This window comes from Histoplasma capsulatum, assembly GCF_000150115.1.
Source record: "Histoplasma capsulatum G186AR genomic scaffold supercont2.5, whole genome shotgun sequence".
NCBI classification, from domain to species: Eukaryota; Fungi; Ascomycota; class Eurotiomycetes; order Onygenales; family Ajellomycetaceae; genus Histoplasma; species Histoplasma capsulatum.
Genome location: NW_025544805.1, coordinates 96,194 through 114,895, shown reverse-complemented (window position 1 = coordinate 114,895; position 18,702 = coordinate 96,194). Strand labels below are relative to the sequence as shown.

The following is an 18,702-nucleotide window of genomic DNA, read 5'->3' as shown; positions in this document are numbered from 1 at the left end:
GTTATGAGAGGAATTAAGCGTGTATAGGTATATGCACAGTGCATACATTATCTCAGCAGTAGTCTAATGGCGTGCCCGAGCGGGTGATCTTCAGGAGTTTAATAGCTCCTTTTAACATAGATTCAGCTCTCTCAACTCAACAAGTCAACATACCAGACGGTACTCTGACTGGAAACCTTGATAACTTCCTATTATAGTTGCTCACTTGCCTCATGTAACAACAATATCAACAAATGGGCTTACTTGGAGCCAACGTTTCCTTCTGCTCCACAGCCTTGCGTGGTCCATCATAAATGAGGGGCATCTGTTTCCCCCCCTTTGTTCTGCGATTTCTCAACCAGACCCCACCTGGGTGAATACGAAAGTGAAACTAATCTCGCGGACTGCTGTTCCCCCCGCTGACTTCTGGATCAGAAAGCCCCGTCTCTTCTGATCACCTCTTTCCCCATCACCCGTTTAAGATTCCTTGGCTATGTATGCAGTGCTTAACCTCGAAAACTGCCAGGGAGGCCCCTGTAGCGTGAGGAAAGGAGGGGGAAACTGCAAACTTGAACAACGTAATCGTGGGAAATCAGTTCGCAATTCCGCACCATGACGGAACTGCCTGATTCGTGATCCGTGAGTATATGGGGCCGGTTGATCCCTGTGGCGAATGTTCTGTTGAAACAATTATTGGCTTCTGAGGTCAAAGCCCAGACTAGGGTGATCGACAGCGGGAACAATGCCTTTGGTGGGGGGTAGGCCGCTTAGCGTTGAATGATATGAGTGAGATGTGTTTGTTGTTAGTGTGTGATGAGCAAATCAGAATCATGACCCCTCCCTGTTTGCCGGGTGCAGTTAGAATGCCCGCTGAGGGCGCTGATCCTTGAAAGGTATAAATTAACAAGGAGATTAAGTACCTGGACACTATCGTATTGCGACCTGGCCCCTTGCATGAATAGTCACTGAGAAGACAAGCATTTATCTCACCTCCAGTTTACTGCGTAGGTGAACTAATATCCATTCAAGTCGGTTAAGTTATTTGACTCATGGTATGTCTCTGGCTGTTCGTTTCTCTGATTATTATGGCTAGCTTCGCATATGGTACCATCCGATTAACCTTATCGAGTCAGGAATCAACTGCACTGCACTTCTCGAAAACACAACGTAAAGGCTTGGAGACGAAGAGAAAACGGAAAATAGTCAAAATCACACGCAAATTCAGGCTTTTACATTTAGAAATGTAATCCTCTCCTAGTATACAAATCTGTAGTCCCTGATGGTTGTAGTGGGTGGTTTCTCCCAAGCTACCTGGGTCAGCCGCCAAAAAATGGGAAGCTAAAAGGAACAATGGAAGGTCAGAAACAATTGTGATCTGGTTTCACTTTTTCTGCACAGGGAATGGTTGCACGCGTCTTCCTTTGGGCAGAACAATTTTGGAGCATTCCTCCACTTTGGGATTGGTTGGATCCGCCGCACATTCATTTATATAACAGTGCTTTTCGACTGTGAGTGTTAGGATGACATTAGTAGGTTGACGGATTTCCATTCCTTGTTTTTAGTATCTTTGCCAAGTCAAGTCGAATCGTAGGGGTAGGAGTGCATGTCAAAAAGACGGATTGTTTGGCTTCAGAATGATGAAGTTATAAATCGCCAAGGCCTGATATTGCTAATCGCGTGATAGGTGTGGATAGCATTGGAGGATGTGGCTTGCAGTGGAAAGGAACCTGCAATTATGCTAAGATTGGCCATGCACTCTGTATTTAAGAGTGTGGTTCTAGCATTCTGCGAATGGGCCTTGGGTTGAAGAAAAATGCATATGGGTTCGAGAGCTGAAGCTTTCAAGAAGAGGAAGGACAGTGTTAGCCATCATGAATTACTGGATGTCAAGTTTGATCGTTTTTCTCTCGAAGATCATGTTGGATGGTGGCGTGAATTTTCCAGTACAAATGATGGTAAACGGTGGGGGCGGAAAGTTTGGATGACACATTCGTTGGTGATTCCTCGTCCGGGTAATGATGGCGGTTGCTTTTTGGGCTGTCGTTATAGTTTCTCATAGGTTATAGCGAAAATTTTTGGTTCGTAAACAGAGGATCAAAGGTGGTAGAATGAGAAATATGAGCCACTGAAATGACTAATTTTCGCTCTTGTCAATGTTTTGATGGTTGTGCTATTGTGCTCCGTACCGAGCAGCAGGCTGACCGTTCCCGCGAGAGTCGGTCTCTCCACATACTATTAAGAAATGACTAAAAAGCTTGTCGTTTGCATGCTCATTATAAATTTTCTCTGTAACCGTCGCAAATGCGGAGAGCAATGCCAGGATTCTGCAGGTTCAAGCGAAGGACCAGAATGACCAGGCTCCCCGACCTTGCTGAAGTGGACGATGAGACTCTTGGATGTGACGGGGCTAATGCGTCCCGAATTACAATTGGTGAAATTGGTGAAACTTGTTGGGGCCTGCACGGGATACGCGATTGAAAAAAAAAAGATATCTGGACTTTCTGTGGGGAGCAATAATGATGATGACAGCCGATGGAAGTGCAGAGAGAACTGTTTTGTTTCAATCAACTTTTCCCCAACCCGATAAAACAACCAATCAAATTAGTGGATCTCGTCATCAAACACATTATGTTGGCAGTTGAGCTTCCTTTTCACGTCGGTACATAAATACCCGTTAGTTGACAAACAAGTTTATCCGATCGAATACGGATAATTAAGCAGGGATATATTTCCCCTTTGGTGTGCATACATTCGGAGGGGGCAGATCGCGAGTCTGCACTCCAGAGAGTGGTGATTGAAAAGCACACGTCTATCTATCTGTGGGGAATAGGCCAAAGTTAAGCGCTGTGCCGCCTGATCTAAATATTAGTGCCAGTTAATGATGAAAAGCAAAGTGTGGCCAACCAAGCCCACCAAAATTTCATTAGACTTGAAGATCGAGTTGTTACGCATTCTATAGCACATTTTTACGCGTGTCAAACATCAACAGCATTTTCCAGTGTCGATCGTGCTGGGTGATCCGGGGGCGGATGAATCGCCAATCATAACAGAAACACATAGTCTTGTCCACCATGGCCGACACCATGTAACATTAGAAATGCAGGATATCGGGGCGATTGACTTTCCCACAAGATGTCAGGAGGAGGAGCTCTGGAGGAAGCAGGAGAGTGGCAAACCGTCATTCAGGAACTACAGAAACGACAGGTCAGCTCAGTATCGCCCATCCCATTATTGTGTGTATGCTTGAGGATAGAAGGGAACAGAAGGGAACAAAATCGAGTCCAACCTGGTTGGAAATGGGATGCACAGCGTACACTGCACGTAGTCGACTGTGCTCCGTCAGGATGCAGGCAAGGATGAGCCGGCAGGGGATTATGTAATTCCTATTGGCCCACCCGGGGACGCTAACCCGCAAACGGCATCCGCACGGCCAGCCGCAAACAAACGCTGCAAACTGCCAATTGGAGCCTCCGTGGATCGTTGGCTTGCAGCCTTGGATCGTCCGCTATTCTGTCTGCTGCCAACATTTTTCCTCTTGTGTGCTTCCAAATCGCTGGCTCTCGCGCATTGTGCAAGATGGCTGCTGCATTTGCCTCCAAAACATTCTGTTTGGGCCTATCAGATGGCGCCCCCAGTCGGCGACCAGCCTGACTTTTGGCCCCCGCGGCTACCTGATCAAAAAGCCAGCCTCCACAAAGACTTCAACTTCGAACTAGAACTAATAGTGTGGTGATGAACCATTCTGATGGGAAGTCTTGGGCAATTTCAACAGAAAATGTCATACGTACTCTTCATGTAGTTAGGCCTTGCATCTTGTCTCAGCTGCCGGATGCTTGTATGTATGGGTGGATGGCTCCGGTTGAGATCGCCTACACTTTCTTCCCCCTTCCCTGTCAAATGAGGGGCCTGCTGGCCCATCCAACGGCAACTGCTCAGAATGAATGCGTGCAGATACGTATTTAATTACCGAATTGATTCGGCCTCTGTCCCACTGGTAATTGTGTTGCTAAATATTACCGAATTATGTATGGGATCATCGAAACGTTTTGTTAAGACCGAATACCCAGTTGTTTACTTCCCAACGCTAGGGGATTTGATACTTGAAAATTTCACATTATTCAAGTTCTATGCATCCGGTCAATCACTCGCGATGGCTGATCAGTTTCCCGTGGCCATTGGTCCGCGGACCCGCCCCCAGACACTTTTGACTAGGTGCCTTTGCTTTTTCTAAATATTGTAAGGACGGGCTCATTGACTTTACCCCTCTGCAACTAATCTTTCTATATTTGGGGGTTTGGCTTCTTCTTTATCGCAGCCAAACTTGCCTTTTTCCGTCCTATTTACTTTAATTAGATCGAGACGGATGACTTAAACCTGGTTTCATCCAACTCCCAGGTAGGATTTGTATATCAGCAAACCCCTCCATAGCCAGCAAAGAAGCCAAGATTTGTCAGAATACTGTCTTCTTCTCGACTCTTGTGAAACCTCTTCCATCTCGACTTAATCTTCTTTTTTTTCTGGTTTGCCTCTGTTCAAATTATTCTATGGCCCTTGTGGCTTGAATATTCTTTGTTACAATTCCTCACAGCTCCGGAGTACCCTTGTGGTGGTCCTGGCGTACCATACTTTCACAGGCAGATCTTTCTTCTTGGACATGCTCAGGCAACCTGCGAATTCACCGCTCCATGCAGTATTTTAATGCCTAGCTCTGCCACTTGAACGGCGTGAGCTCGAGCTGTGAATAAAAAGAACGCGAACTTTTTTTAAGGAAGGAAGAATACTCATTTTGACTTCGCCTTTCACCCCAAACATCGAAATCATCTCACTGTATATAGGGGATCCTAGGACACCCTCCTCTCCCTACCTTGGCGCAAAGCTTGATTATTTTCGCTAGCCTCCAGCCTCGTGGAATTAAATAGTCAATCCAAAATGCCCCTCGCCTGGCTTCACGACTACCTAGAAAGGCGCAGAATCCGACGGAATGGAAATCGAAGGGTCCTTGACGAGCGATTTGGGGATCCAGATATTACCGCGCCGATGGCGGGTGGCTGGAACCAACTGCCAGTTAATCAAACAACTTCTGCGAAACAAGTCTTGATGGGCGCTGAACAAGAGAGCAACGGAAAGGGATCGAATATCTGGATGAAATGCTGTTTTTGCGACCGCGAGGACGAAAAGGATATCCTATGCTCCAATCCTCAACTATCGTCAACTCCCACTGAGAAGGAGGGCAGTACCCCAAATCCGTCCGCGCGGAACTCGGGTGGTGCTGGCTTCGTCTACAAGCCTGCCAGCGAGGAATTTTTCAAAGAAATGGCTGGAATAGGCAAATCAAAGTCGTCGCCTACAATGCCCAATTCTAACGATACCGAGAAGCACAGAAGTAAACTCTCCACCGTAAGCTCTGATCCAAGTTTTATGGACCCCATCTCGTCGTCGGATATCCCACATCACCCCTCATATCATAGCCAACCTCGAACAGCCTCATCTTCAAACACACCTGTTGGGTCCAGAAGTCCGAGTAGCACGCTCGTTTCCTCCGGCGACAGACATCTTTCCCAAACTAGCCCAGCCCTTTCTTTCTTAAACACACCAAGCACAGCGAAGCAGAGCTCTGCTGGCAGCATTTATTTAGAAACGGAGAAGACACCACTGGAACCGGTCAACGAACGGCATCATACTCCCGTTCCCGTTCCCGTTCCCGTGCAGCCAACAGTGCCAACTAAGTCGAAGAAGAGTCGCAAGAACAAGAGAGCAGTTACAGAAGAACTTGTTCCTTCGGATGAGGACCTATTTGGGTAATCACTTTTTTCTGGCTTGTTTTACCTAGTTTAACTGGCTGGCTCAGGTTTTGATATATGTGGTCTTGTTTCGTCAGGAGACGATACCTTATGACATTGGGGCTGGAAATTTGTCTTACTTTCATGCCAACTAACCGCGACCTATGTATGGGCTATGTATGGTGCTGGTGGATTGGTTATAGATTTTATTTACCATGGTCTCTAGACCTATATTGTCTTTTGGTTGTTTCTTTTGTGTTCTTCGTTTATACCCCGGGGAGTATCCTGCAGCCCCGAGCTTTCTTCTACCACTTTATTTTAGGCCATATATCTAACGGGTGGGAACTGTGTACGTCTTGGAGCATGGAGTTGCTTCCTTCTTGGGGGATGATTATTGGGTAAACAATTCTAGCATATTTGAGCGATGTATTTCCTGCTATGACTAACAGATTCATTCTGTGTGTGGATTAGCTTTACCTTTTGCACAACATTACCATTCACCATTATATTCATTGGATAACCATCTATGTGGAAATTTTGGGAAATATCACGCTAATGGCATCATTTTGCGGCACAGTTGCTTACGCATTACCTCTGCCGCAACAATAAACAGCTAAACATCGGGATAGAACAAACAGAATCTACGTCAAGCCGCTGTTTGCCCACTCCTGCCCCATCCAACAGCTTAGCTTCATTTGCTTCTGATATTTGTTAGGGAATTTACTCTGTTAATTTTCTTTTTTCTTGGACCCCGGAGCAAGTTATCTCCATCTTTCTAGCTCAGTCTATGAGTTGTCCGAGAAGGGCGTGCATTTGGCCCCCAAGACCTTCGTTGCTGCCAATGGACATCCCCCATGCCCAATGCTGGCCCGTTCGCTGCTTTTTTTTTTTCTTTTTTCGGGTTTTCTCTTTCTTTTCTTTTCCTTTTCCTTTCCTTTCCTTCGTTTTTTTGTACAGACCTTTTCCGATATTTTTGTGATTGAAGAAAAGAGTTGCCCAACATGCAGACCCAACCACCTCATAAAGTCCCTCGCTGGTGATGCGACATATTACACAAAGCACAGCTTCTCACCTTCCCTTTCTCGCCCGCTTCTCATCTTGTCATCACCACGTGTAGTTTAACCCAAGCTGTGGTTTGTATGGAGCCCTATAATCCACCCCAACGAACGAATAGCTACTGCGTCGATTGACAGATATTTGTAGATCCACCCCCAGAGTATTTCGTTTCCTAACGTTGAGCAGGGATTGAGCAATAAAATTATCAAGGGAACGAACCTGCACTTGTCTCCGAGGTCGCTTCGGCCGCCTTTGTCGATCCATGCATCTGCTTTCTTTTCTTGTTTCGATGAAGCGGGTCGAAGCAGGAGGAAGCCACCAACAGCGATAGATGAAAGGCCTCGCCAGGACTTAGGAGTCAGGCTGATTGGGAGAGCAATAGTTAACTAACTATTTGACTACTGCTTATGCTAGCCTGGTGCATTTGGGGGCCGCAATGTTCGACCGCTTAGCCAGCCCAAAATTTAGGGTGGGTAGTTTCTCTGCCGCCACCTAACTTAACCGGACGGGAGAGCTTTGAGCCTCACTCGCCAACTGCTTTGTTCGGATTTTGACGATACACCATAATACTCTGCGTATTAACTTGTGATTTGAACTCGTCCATTATCGAAATGGAGATCAAAGCCAGAAAATGCGGGGGACTCGGCGACCGGATTCATACAGTCTAATAATTGCTTGGGTTCTTGTGCTGCTCACATTATCAACGCCTCATTTGCTTCATTATCAATGACTCGGACCCAGATTTGGCAAGGGACAATATGACTCGGAGGCCAGTTGCTTGTCCCTTGAAGTCAGCCTGTTCCAGACATTACTTAGGGATGCCTGAACCACGGAATCGGCACGCCCGCTAATATCGTCCTGCTCCCAACTTCCAGAGATAGGGAAACAAGGCCAAAATTGAGTTTGAAAAGCCTAGCAAGGCTAACTTCACTCTGAGTTCTCTATTCTCACAGCTGCGATGGCAATCATCCTGATGCCATTCATTGTCGTGAACACGTTGCGGCTTTGGACACTCCCCTGAATCCTTGGTACGCACACTTCAATGGATATGGGATTACTTTTCTGTTAATTTTCCATCTTGTGTGGGTGACTTTTTCCAAAGTAGCACACAACTTTTATGAGCTTCTAGGAAGCTAGATCCTCCCATTCTACTCCACTTTCATTGACCTGAGTCAATTATCCATTCCTTCAGTGTCCCCGCTGGTTGAATGGACTAAAACCTGCGGACCCAGTGATAGTCTACGGTTGCCCCTGAAGGGTATTCCTCTGCCTCACCACAACCGAAGCCACTGAAAAAATGATCGGGACACAGGGCGCAAACTTCGAACCGCTCTTATCGGCTATGTGATAAACCTCATTTTGTTAAGGTTTTGAACGGGTCCCAGTACCATTCCTTCATGGTGCCCTGCCACTCCAACTAGGACGAATTCGCAAACTCGAGATGCTTCACACTTAACTATCACCAGTCAGTGTGAATGCGGGGTGCGTGAAAAATGGGGACGTAGACCCGCAGCTGAAGAGGGGATTTATTGTTGGTTTTCCGGGGAATGACTGAGTGAAAACGTGCTGCTTTGGTGGTAAGTAAAGATTTTTAAGAGCTGAGAAAAAATTCATTATTCATCGCAATTTTTTCTCCCTTTTTCCTCTCTTGCCCTTCTTTCTAGCCGCGAAATAAAGGACTGAGAACAATTCACGTAGATACTTGGAAAATATCTGATCTGATACATCAGCTCATTCGGGTTTGTGTTCGGCATTGAAATTGCCGAGCCATCCTCAGAATAGCCGACGAACAAGCGAAGTTCTCCAACCACCACAACCTGAGACAGCCCCAAGCTCTCAGAAGACAACTCTTTGTTGATCTTTGTGCAAGACCAAGAACTTGGGACAAATGCCATTCGAATTCTAGACTAATTACTCTAGCTTTCATCCTTCTTAGTATGTTGCCAATTGATTGGATTGACTGGGGCAATCCAATGCCGTGTTATCAGAAGACACCATAGCGATTGGCCCAATAAATCCACCTTCTTCATAGGATTGGGACTTATCGGTTGATGTAGCCATCCGGCTGGGAGCGATAACTCGCGCCTGCTCCCATGAAGACGCAGTTAACCTTATATATCTTGTTTTCAACCCCCAGGGACCGCCCCCGTCCTTTATACTTCACTAGCAGAATCAACTTTCTTCTTGTATGTGCATTTTTTGTTTCCCAAAAGTCTCTCGATGTAATGGAGGCTAATCTCGCAACCCATGCCGACCTAATCCCAGGTACAATTCACCTGGTTGACATTGCGGGCGAAACACAGTTGGAACAACATGACGAAAGCCAGAGAGACATTGTGCTCGTTCCTAGGCCAAGTGCGGACCCAGAAGACCCATTAAATTGGAGCCGGAAACGGAAATTGCTGCAAATCGCGATGGTCTACGTCTACACCCTTGGAGTCGGCATTCCCACCACGTTGCAATACAGCGTGCTCGCCGATATCACAAATGATACAGGAATTTCAACGGGAGAGCTTGTCACTGGAACTGGGCTTATGTTTCTATTTTTGGGATGGGCATGCTTGATCTGGCAACCAATCGCCCTCACATTTGGCCGCCGGGGTGTCTATATTTTATCTTGCCTGCTCTGCGTACCAATCATGGTTTGGACAGCGTACTCGAAAACCGGAGGCGAATGGTACGCCCATCGGATACTTCTGGGCGCGTTCGCTTCACCTATTGAGTCACTGCCGGAGATATCTGTTCCCGATATATTTTTCGCCCATGAGCGTGGCCAGTGGATGGCGACATATGTCCTGTTCCTCTGTGGTTCGAACTTCATCGCGCCATTAATTGCTGGATGGTTTAATGACGCATTCGGCTGGCGGTGGACCATGCACCTCGGAGCCATGATATCGGCAGCTGCAGCCGTGATTTTATTCTTTGGCATGGAAGAGTCTCTCTATTTCCGTCCCACTGTGGAAGGGCAAGAACTCGATGCTGCCACAGTTTCTCAGTCCGGGCATCCTACCGTAACCCATGTCAGCGACGAGAAAGCTGGTGCTGAGAGCAATATCTCTGCAAATAACTCGATCATGCAGTCGGCTTCTTCTTTCCCCCCTCCCCGCACCTACATACAGAAACTGGCACTTTTCGTCTCCAAGCCCGGGCGACCCAGTAACAAAGAAATGTTTAAAATGATGTATCGGCCCCTCCTGATCATGTTACATTTCCCCTGTACCGATTGGTCTGGGTTCCTTTACGGTATCAGTCTTTCGTGGTATAACGTGATGAACGGTACAGCGTCTCCAGTTCTTTCCGCCGCGCCTTACAACTGGTCAGCGGCTAAGGTTGGTTCGGCATACGTCGCGCCGATTATTGGTGGAATCTTCAGTATGATATGGTCCGGTGTCATCGCAGACAAGTTTGCTATTTACCTTGCACGTCGCAACAAAGGGGTAAGAGAGCCGGAGCAACGCCTTTGGCCGCTCGCTTTGACGGCGCTTATCACTACTGGTGGTCTCATTACTTGGGGTGTTGGTGCAGCTTATGGAGTCCATTGGATATGTCTAATGTTTGGAATGGGTATGATGGCATTCGGTTTCATGACTGGTGGCTCCTTCGCAATCTCTTATAACGTCGATTGCTTTAAAGAGCTAAGTGGGGAAACCATGGTTTCTGTCACTATTATTCGGAATACGCTGGGATTCGCTTTTAGCTATGGAATTACTCCTTGGGTGGAGACACAGGGCATGCGCAATTGTTTTATCACGGCGAGCATGGTAGCGCTGGTCTGTACGCTGACTTTTTTGCCCATGATATACTTTGGAAAAAGGCTTCGCAAGTTTTCAAAGGACATGTATTGGCAGTATGTGTCCACTAGCGCGTTTGGTGGCCATTGATAAGGCTAAAATGATTTGAGGAGAAAGCCGATCTGGGATATTTCTCTACCGACATGCACTCATCATTACTAGTAATAATGTATGTTCTAGATGGTTTCACCCCTTCTTGTGTCATAAGATTATGGAGATGAATAGCTGGTCTTTGCGGGCATCAGGGTCGCCACCATTGTAAATATATAAATTACTATTGATTTTCCTATAGATATCCGAGGAAGAGAAATTTATAAAAGGTTCACAGAAAATAGCGGTTGCCGCCGTTGTCGAGCCCATACCCTGTGTACTTAGTTAAACATTTAATTACTGAATTTTCATTGGGGTCGCGGCCAGCACTCACTTTGTATACAACATTTGGAAGCATCATTTTCCGAATGCCACACCACCGAACAAACACTCCATAATCTTATCGGAGGATAAATCACCAACTTCCAAAAGAAAAATGGCGTGTGGGGGATTTTCTTCACCAGTCACATGACAGCAACTCTGTATGTCTGTGAATGTGAAGGGAGATCAAAATGCTTCGGCACGAAGTAAGAGCGCATTTGGAGTGGGAGCCTGCAAAGCTATGACTCTCCGGGCCTTGACTCGCAGCTTTTGGCCCGCAAGCACAGTGCAGTACTTTACAGATAGTTTAGCGGTTAGCTCCCGTTAGTAGGAGGTGCCTTGTCGACCATCCGGATATATACCCCGCTTGAGTTCAAGTGCTTGTGTGATTGAAGAGCCTTTGCCGCTCCGAAACTCCCCTGTTTGTGGATTCATCCAGTCAGAAGTCGGAAGGTAGGTGGGCAAGGGTACTTCTATTTCAAATCAGGAAGCAAATTAGCACACTGAGTAATTCAATCTTTTGATTCTGTCATAAGTATTGATCTACTGCGTAGGGTCACATAGTTTTGGCAACCTAGTAAACCGGGGGTTATCATAGTCTTTTGTATGGGCTAACCAGCTTATCAGACTTGGATAACGTCCAATGCCCCTAGATTGTGAGCGCGGGGATTGAGTCTAGCGGGGTAGCTCTTCACAATTGCTCCAATTGCAGTGACCAAGTTGCGAAAGCGGAAGGGAAACACAGGATCCCCCAACACAATTGATTATCCGGTAACTTAACCCGTTGGTTCGACGGGATGAAAATACTTCCCCATGTAAGAAACACAGTATATCCCTTGTCGCGGTTGAAACGTCGTTGAAGGATATCACTGTCGTTTGTAAATGTGTGTGTAGTCCCATCCATGGATGTTTATTTACAAGGGCAGGACAGAGTGAAGCACAAGTTGTGTTTCTGCTGCGGCAAAACAGGACCTTTCCCCAGGCGAAATTCCCCAGTGAAAAAGTGGCAAGTTGGCTCTTCCTACGGGCTCAGGGGGACATAACCATTGCTGTAGCGAGAGAAATTCAAGTTTGTTTAATTACTGCTGCTTTGAGAGCGATTGCTTGCGCAAAAGATCTATAGGCACTGTGCATTCCTTCCGAGGAGACATCACTCCTCAGTTTGGTGTGTAAAAAGATTCTTGTCCTGAATGCTTCAGGGGTAGTATCATGGGTGTTGCTAGTCCATGTCGACAGAAGAAACAGACCGGTGTCGGGATTTATTGAGCAGGTTTGGGTCGTTCAATGTGCGAAGTTTCTCGCCCACTCAAAGCGAGGGAGCCTTGGGTGCGATGTGAACAATGATGAGCTAGAGGCAGCGTAAATGGCGAATGGGAGTTCATTATCTGCCGGTGAGGGCTGGTTGTTCCAGCCTCGCCCTCCAACCTGGTGGTCAGAGAATCATGCACGATGCGGGCAATGGCGCCATCACACTGCGATGCACGCCAACTTTCCAAGACGCTTGTGCACAGTCTTCACGCTGCTTGGCCGTCGTGAATCGTGATTCGACATGTCGGAAAGGACTTCCGCGACTGATCCAGGGCAACCTGCCAATCACATCTCCATTGCCAGACTCGCATCCTTCATGGAATCATGGCTGGCCATGTCACTCACCCAGGTCACTACTACGCTGTAGTATGGACATCCATGGAGCTGCCCAAGAATGTCCGAAGTCTGCAGTCTGTAGTCTCATCCGATTTTGATCAATTCATTTTCATCCGCATTTCAGGCGCTACAGAAACCCCGCCGACAAGGGCTGTTTCTTAGCAGCAGTTGGCGAAAAAAGCTTGATGTGGTGTGCCGATGGTTCCCTTTGGTGAGGGGCAAGCCAGCTCCCTCAAGAACAACAATGGGCTTTCTGTTCACACGCCCGACCGCCGAAGCACACATGCATCACGGCCCTGCAAGCCACAGTGGTTGGTAAGGCCTGTTGTGGGGAACGAATGCTGCTAGATCAGCAACTCTCCCTGCTCACAACTCGAATCAGAGCTTTGACCAAAAGTTTCCAACTAGATGGCGATTTATGGGCCGCATTCCCATTCGACATATGCGTCAAAGAATCTCTTCGTCCCAATTCTAGTATTTGACTTGCAGCAGCGGCGCATGTGGAATGCGCAGACAACCCTTTTTTTGCGCATCTTGTATGACAACATTTGTACTCCTTCAACCTTTCCGGATGATTTCGTTCTCCCACCTTAAGGGAAATCCAACTAATACGGGACAATTCTGGTGTTTATTACTTTGACTTTCTTTTCCTTGCTTCCAATCAGTCCACGATTAGAAGGAGACTCTGCCCAGCTGCTGTTCATATATCTTTGTGGAGATGCTCAACCCCCTTGCATATCTACTTCACTCTTGCAAACTATCTTGAATACCTCCCTGCTTGCGGCATCTGGCTGCCTCAGCAGAGGGCAAAAGGGCACTTGGTCGGAGAGTAGGCCGTCTTCTTTCAAAAGACTCGGACTGTTGCTACGGACTGCAAGATTCGGCTTATGCGAAGCTCCCACTTGGCCAACATCATTTCTTTCGTGCTGCATTTACGATATTAATTGAGCAAATTCCACAACCATGTTTCTTTCTTCCCTGATCTTGTCGTTTCTCTTGACCCGCGAAGGATTCGGATTACTGGTCACAAACGGATCTCCATGTCAATCGTCCTGCCACCAGACGTCTTTTAACACTACCCCAGATGCTATCGTATGTCAAGATCAAGAATACAACTCCCCACCCGGAACTTATTTCCAGGAATGTGTAAAGTGTGAACTACGAAGCACTTTCTTCCGTCCACGTTCCTTCGAGACGTATGACACGGATGTTAAATGGGGATTGTGTATGCAAAAACCAGCATTAGTAACGAGTGCACCATGGCCATCGCTGACGATATTATAGACAACCTCCGTTATCTGCTTTCAGCATGTATATTCAATTTTCCAGAAAAAAAGGAAGATTCTGTGTCCAGCCCGTGCCAGGTGACGTGCGACCCCCTCGGGGAGGCCATCAAGCACCTGCTGCTTTCCCCAACGCCGGAGAACATGCTTGATTTCTGCGGAATGGGAGTCTTCGACGACGGCGTCATCACTCAATGCGCTGCCTGTTATAACTTGACAGAGACTCAGAAATATTTGGGCAACTGTATGGCTCCATCATTCCCCCTTACTTCCTTAGAAATATATGTGTGGCTTTTACTGATAAATAGTAAACACCTAGTCGTCGAATCAATCCGAGAAGGCTGCCACGCACACCTACCCAACGGCGTACCATTTGTACTCGACCCAAACAAGATCTTTGATACCGAGCCTCTTCCACCGAACACTGACGTCCCCAAAATCAATGCCCCTGGAACAGCAAAAAAGAACATAAAAAACCTCATCCTCGTCATAGTTTTACCTATTGTCGGGTTCCTATTATTAGCGGCATGCGCATGTGGCGCGTGTGTATTCTGCATTCAACGTCGCCGACGCAAAGCGAAGAGAAGGAGCCAACCGTCGTATCTTCACGAGCGGTGGAATGACACGGGCATAATGTCACCAGTGCACAACCACCTACGTCGAAGTTGGGGAGAGCCGTCCCCTTACCAACCCGAATTCACTGGACCGTACGCGGAATATCCGAATCAAAACCATATGAGTGCCTTCGGGACTCCACAAGACATAAAATATCCACCAGAGACACATGCGATGGAATCGACCTCGCCGCAGTTTGCGACGGTGTCGCCCAAGTCAGTCATGGAGACGCCCAAATTATTCCCGGCCCCTCCACCTCGCAAGTCAATGAATGACTGATCTGTCACTCAATGCAAGAATAAAGGAAAAGAAAGAAATTTGTCCTCTCGATCTCATTCGGCGTTTTTTCCCCCTTTTCTGTCCTTTTGTTTGTTTTTGGTCTATTGGGTATAAGAGGATCTTTATTCCCCTCTTGCGATCACTCACCTGGAGAACTTGCTTCCCTCGGCTTTTCAAAATACTCCCCTAGCCCGAACGTCTGGAACTTTCCGGCTCTATGTTGTTTTGGTGTTATCGGTCTTGCAATCTGGCTGCTATCTTGTTGCCTAACGTTATATATCCTGAGCAGATACCTAGAGGTTGGCTTTCTCTTTTTCCATGCCAATGAGAACGCCTCCACGCGGAATGTGGGTTTACACCCAACCTTTGTATTTTTGCGGTTCCTTCCCCCCTTAACTTTCCATAATGGCAAAATATTTTATATTCTCCCATCCGTGTCCATAGTCCATAGTGCATTCCTTCAATCCCTTCCAATCTTCTGTCGCTATGTTTTGATTTGGCATTGCAGATCGAATCTCCATTACCTCAAAATATTCTCCTTGTATGTTACCCAAGGAGAACTGCGGCTTGCGCTCAAGTATATCGGGATGGGGTGTGTGCAGAGGTTCGATGATCAAACGATAGCGTATGATGTTATGAAAATACAAATATGCAAATACCTGTCGTATGAAAAGGCAGAGAAGTAAAACGGTCAAAATTTAACCATGTCCAGATGCGTCACTTCCAGCCCTTTTCTTTTTGACCTTCTTCCCTCTCCACAAAGTTGCTTGTTATCAAGTCAGAAGTGAATCAGGGCATGAAACGTCGTGCAATAAAGTTTAAGTAGCATCGAGGAGCAATTAAAAATGATCTGCGGAGACATTATTCAGGGGTAAATCTTGCCTAAACTCGTGTGGGCGGATAGTTCAGAGGGTGGTGGTGGTGGGCATATCGGGCGCTTATTTCATTTACTCACAGCATACTAATGTTTAGGCGCAGTTTTGGTTAAGAAATTCAGCCCTCCTCATATTGTATCGTGAACAGCGTCAGAAAGAATGGGAGTGGGTTATTGGATACACACGAATGAGTCCAAACACATCTTGCCCTGCGTTGACAAACATCAGGCAGGAGCTTTGACCAACTGGCAAATATAAATAAATTTTGGCTAACATACGACATCGATAGCTTCCCCTCCCGACAAACTATTCTCTCAATCCTGCGCAGAGCTGCCAGCAAAACGAAAACAAACCCTCGAGAAAATAATGAGTGAGCCATCTTAACCATGGCCTCCATATCTCCCGAACAGCTAAAAGTACTCGAACAAACCCGCCAACGCCTTGTCCAATTAACCCAATCGCTCGCATCGCTCATCAACAACATAAACCAAAGCGACCCCCTCCCATCCTGGTGAGCAATGCGCGCCAGCCAGTTATCCAGTTATATTTTCTTTGGAAGAGCTAACAAGTCTTTCTTCCCTTTTAACCAGGTCTTCCCTCCAATCCCAGGCTACTATCATCTCCAACAACCTCGTCAATGTCTCTCAACAACTTACAGACCACCATGACCTCCTCTCATCGCTAGTCGCGTACCCAACCCCTCAATTCCCCGGCCGCACCGAAGCCGCCATGCTCTCGCAACTGCTGCGCACCAAACTGGAACCGCGTGTCGAGGATTGGGTCTCCCAGGGCCTGTCTATGGGCAACCCGGATGCCACTAGACTTAGAACGGGGCTGACAGAACAGCAGCTGTTAGAGCTGTGGCGATGGGGCCCCATCGAAGCGAACATGGAGGCTAGGGGGCGGAATTGGGGCGGGGATTATACGTTGGAGGAAAAGGAGATGGGGGTTAAGAATGTCGTGACGGGACTGAAGAGAAAGCTGAACGAGGAAGATAGTGGGAGTGAGAGCGGGAGTGGAGACGAAGAGGAGGGTTCAGAAGGGGAAGAGGGAGGGGATGGGGGTGGGAACGGGATGGGCGTTGTGGGAGTGCATGGGAGTCCGGGAGCTGGTGGGGTCCAGTTTGATATTTCGAAGGAGGGAGGATATGTGCAGTCTACGTCCATGTCGCCGGCACTACCGTCGGAGGATGTGTTTAGATTTATGATGACGGGAGCTGTCCCGAAAGGTCGTTGATATAGTGGCTACAACAAATGAGTAAGGGAGTAGTCTTCAAGCTTCTTTGACTCGGGCGTAATGATGGACATGGAAATTTTGGTGCATCGAACGTTAGACTCCAGGCATCGAAAATTATATCTGGTAGATTCCTGACGTTTGTCACTCACGATGTATAATATCATTCTACCCAGAAATTGGCTTTGTTCGAAGGGGAAAAAATTCCAGTAAGCTGTTTTATTTAACTCATTTGATAGTAAAACTATATAGAATTATGGTGCAATTTTCACTAATATGGAATGACTAGAATAGAAGGAAGCGTAGCATGCAAGCTGAGATACACTCGGAAGTTGAACACATGAAAGAATCTCATAACAAAACGAATTTAGCCCCTCCGTCTCGTTGTTGGGGCCTTTCCAGAAGAGCTGGGAGAGACGCCGGAGCCTTTTGCAACCGGGATCTGGACTTCTGCCATCCGCTGGTGCCCCTTGCCTGCCGATTTATTCACTGGAGCGGTAGCTGGTCCGTTCCAGTAGTACAGCATCTGTAAGCCTAAGACCAGATTAAGGCCAAATCCAGCTACGAAGCCGTAGAGGAGCAGCTTGTCGTCAACCTCCTGGATGGTGGTGAAGATGCGCATCATGGAACCGAGGAGGTAATTGAATACCTGGAAACAAATATATAATATTAATCGTGTGATTGATGTGAAAGAGTGGAACACTCAACCCATGGAAGGTGGTAGTAAGAAGGGTATGATTCACGTACCGCAAACGCGCTCAACTGTCCTGTACCCCCTTCCTGCCACACAGTCAGAATCTGCGGCACTTTACTCGCGATGCCCAGGATACCCGCGCCAGCCTGCAAATAAGCCATTGTCGCCTGATCCACAAACGTTTCACCGCTGAACATGAGAGCATAAACAATGCTCGCAGCGGCCGTAACAAACGCACCGGCCGCCGCTGTCTGGCCAGAAAACAAGAGCACTAGGATGCCAACCACAATATCTTGTGCGGCAATTAGTGCGGACTCGCCATAAGTGCTGAAAGGGAACTTCTGACGCGCATTGTACGCGAGGGTAATAAGAAGGCTTGTAGTCTCGAGCGCGTAGGACGTAAACGATACACCAGCAGAGGAGCGTGAGGAGAGAAGTTTCAGGATCTGTGGAACTTTGACTATTGCACTAAAGGTGACAATTGCCACGCCTAGGGTTTTGGAAACCGCTAGAGGTAGACATGCTGGGTCTGCGGTGACGTCCAGGGAACGAATGAGGGTTGAATGGCAGTGTTCGCCGAGGAGGGACAGTAGAGCATCATCCACAGGTTCGGGGAGAGCGGAGGTGATAGGTTTGAGGTACGGTTGTAATGGATTGAGCAGATTGGTTTGGAGGATTTCAAGAATTTGTTGGAGAGATCCCATGGCTGCCGCTCGAGCCGTCTGTTGGTTTGGAAGCTCTCCTGGTCGTTGTAAACGTTCTTGTTATGTCGGGCGCCGCAAATACACATCAAACCGTGATCGGTAGCTCCGCGGCTCTTAACACAGGGCAAAACCGTTGGAGCAATTACTGTTCCCAACTATAGAAGCAATGGCCAAATGGATTTGTGGTCCTAAACGGGAGTTTTCTCGCGCGCATCTTGTTGATTTGATATTTAGAATTCATCAGAGCAATAAACTAGGTCACATGAATGCTGACTCATCTAACTCCCTGGAGAAATCAAAAAGCCAACCGGGAATTCTTTAACGACGACTTCAACTCGGACAGAACACATCCCCGTGC

The 18,702-nt window shown here is 47.3% G+C and overlaps 7 protein-coding genes across 7 annotated transcripts; 4 read left to right on the top strand and 3 right to left on the bottom strand.

The window, feature by feature from the left end:
* Nucleotides 1-3,157: 3,157 nt before the first annotated feature.
* Nucleotides 3,158-3,897, bottom strand: HCBG_03976 (uncharacterized protein; the record flags this gene model as incomplete). The annotated part of the gene is made up of 3 exons (XM_045431025.1): nt 3,158-3,168; nt 3,375-3,584; nt 3,768-3,897. The coding sequence occupies 3 exons, from the start codon at nt 3,895-3,897 to the stop codon at nt 3,158-3,160; spliced, it is 351 nt and encodes a 116-aa protein (XP_045287578.1).
* Nucleotides 3,898-4,908: 1,011 nt separating this feature from the next.
* HCBG_03975 (uncharacterized protein) lies at nt 4,909-6,266 on the top strand (the record flags this gene model as incomplete). The annotated part of the gene is made up of 1 exon (XM_045431024.1): nt 4,909-6,266. The coding sequence occupies one exon, from the start codon at nt 4,909-4,911 to the stop codon at nt 5,779-5,781; it is 873 nt and encodes a 290-aa protein (XP_045287577.1).
* A 597-nt stretch (nt 6,267-6,863) lies between these two features.
* HCBG_03974 (uncharacterized protein) lies at nt 6,864-7,419 on the bottom strand (the record flags this gene model as incomplete). Its single annotated transcript, XM_045431023.1, has 3 exons — nt 6,864-6,987; nt 7,035-7,178; nt 7,343-7,419. 3 exons carry the CDS (start codon nt 7,417-7,419, stop codon nt 6,864-6,866), a joined length of 345 nt encoding a protein of 114 aa, XP_045287576.1.
* A 1,621-nt stretch (nt 7,420-9,040) lies between these two features.
* Nucleotides 9,041-10,696, top strand: HCBG_03973 (uncharacterized protein; the record flags this gene model as incomplete). Its single annotated transcript, XM_045431022.1, has 1 exon — nt 9,041-10,696. One exon carries the CDS (start codon nt 9,041-9,043, stop codon nt 10,694-10,696), a length of 1,656 nt encoding a protein of 551 aa, XP_045287575.1.
* Nucleotides 10,697-13,624: 2,928 nt separating this feature from the next.
* HCBG_03972 (uncharacterized protein) lies at nt 13,625-14,838 on the top strand (the record flags this gene model as incomplete). The annotated part of the gene is made up of 3 exons (XM_045431021.1): nt 13,625-13,753; nt 13,802-13,913; nt 13,991-14,838. 3 exons carry the CDS (start codon nt 13,625-13,627, stop codon nt 14,836-14,838), a joined length of 1,089 nt encoding a protein of 362 aa, XP_045287574.1.
* A 1,261-nt stretch (nt 14,839-16,099) lies between these two features.
* On the top strand, nt 16,100-16,949 carry HCBG_03971 (uncharacterized protein; the record flags this gene model as incomplete). Its single annotated transcript, XM_045431020.1, has 2 exons — nt 16,100-16,224; nt 16,304-16,949. The coding sequence occupies 2 exons, from the start codon at nt 16,100-16,102 to the stop codon at nt 16,947-16,949; spliced, it is 771 nt and encodes a 256-aa protein (XP_045287573.1).
* Nucleotides 16,950-17,152: 203 nt separating this feature from the next.
* HCBG_03970 (uncharacterized protein) lies at nt 17,153-18,551 on the bottom strand (the record flags this gene model as incomplete). The annotated part of the gene is made up of 2 exons (XM_045431019.1): nt 17,153-17,595; nt 17,694-18,551. 2 exons carry the CDS (start codon nt 18,342-18,344, stop codon nt 17,314-17,316), a joined length of 933 nt encoding a protein of 310 aa, XP_045287572.1.
* Between the last annotated feature and the right edge of the window lie 151 nt (nt 18,552-18,702).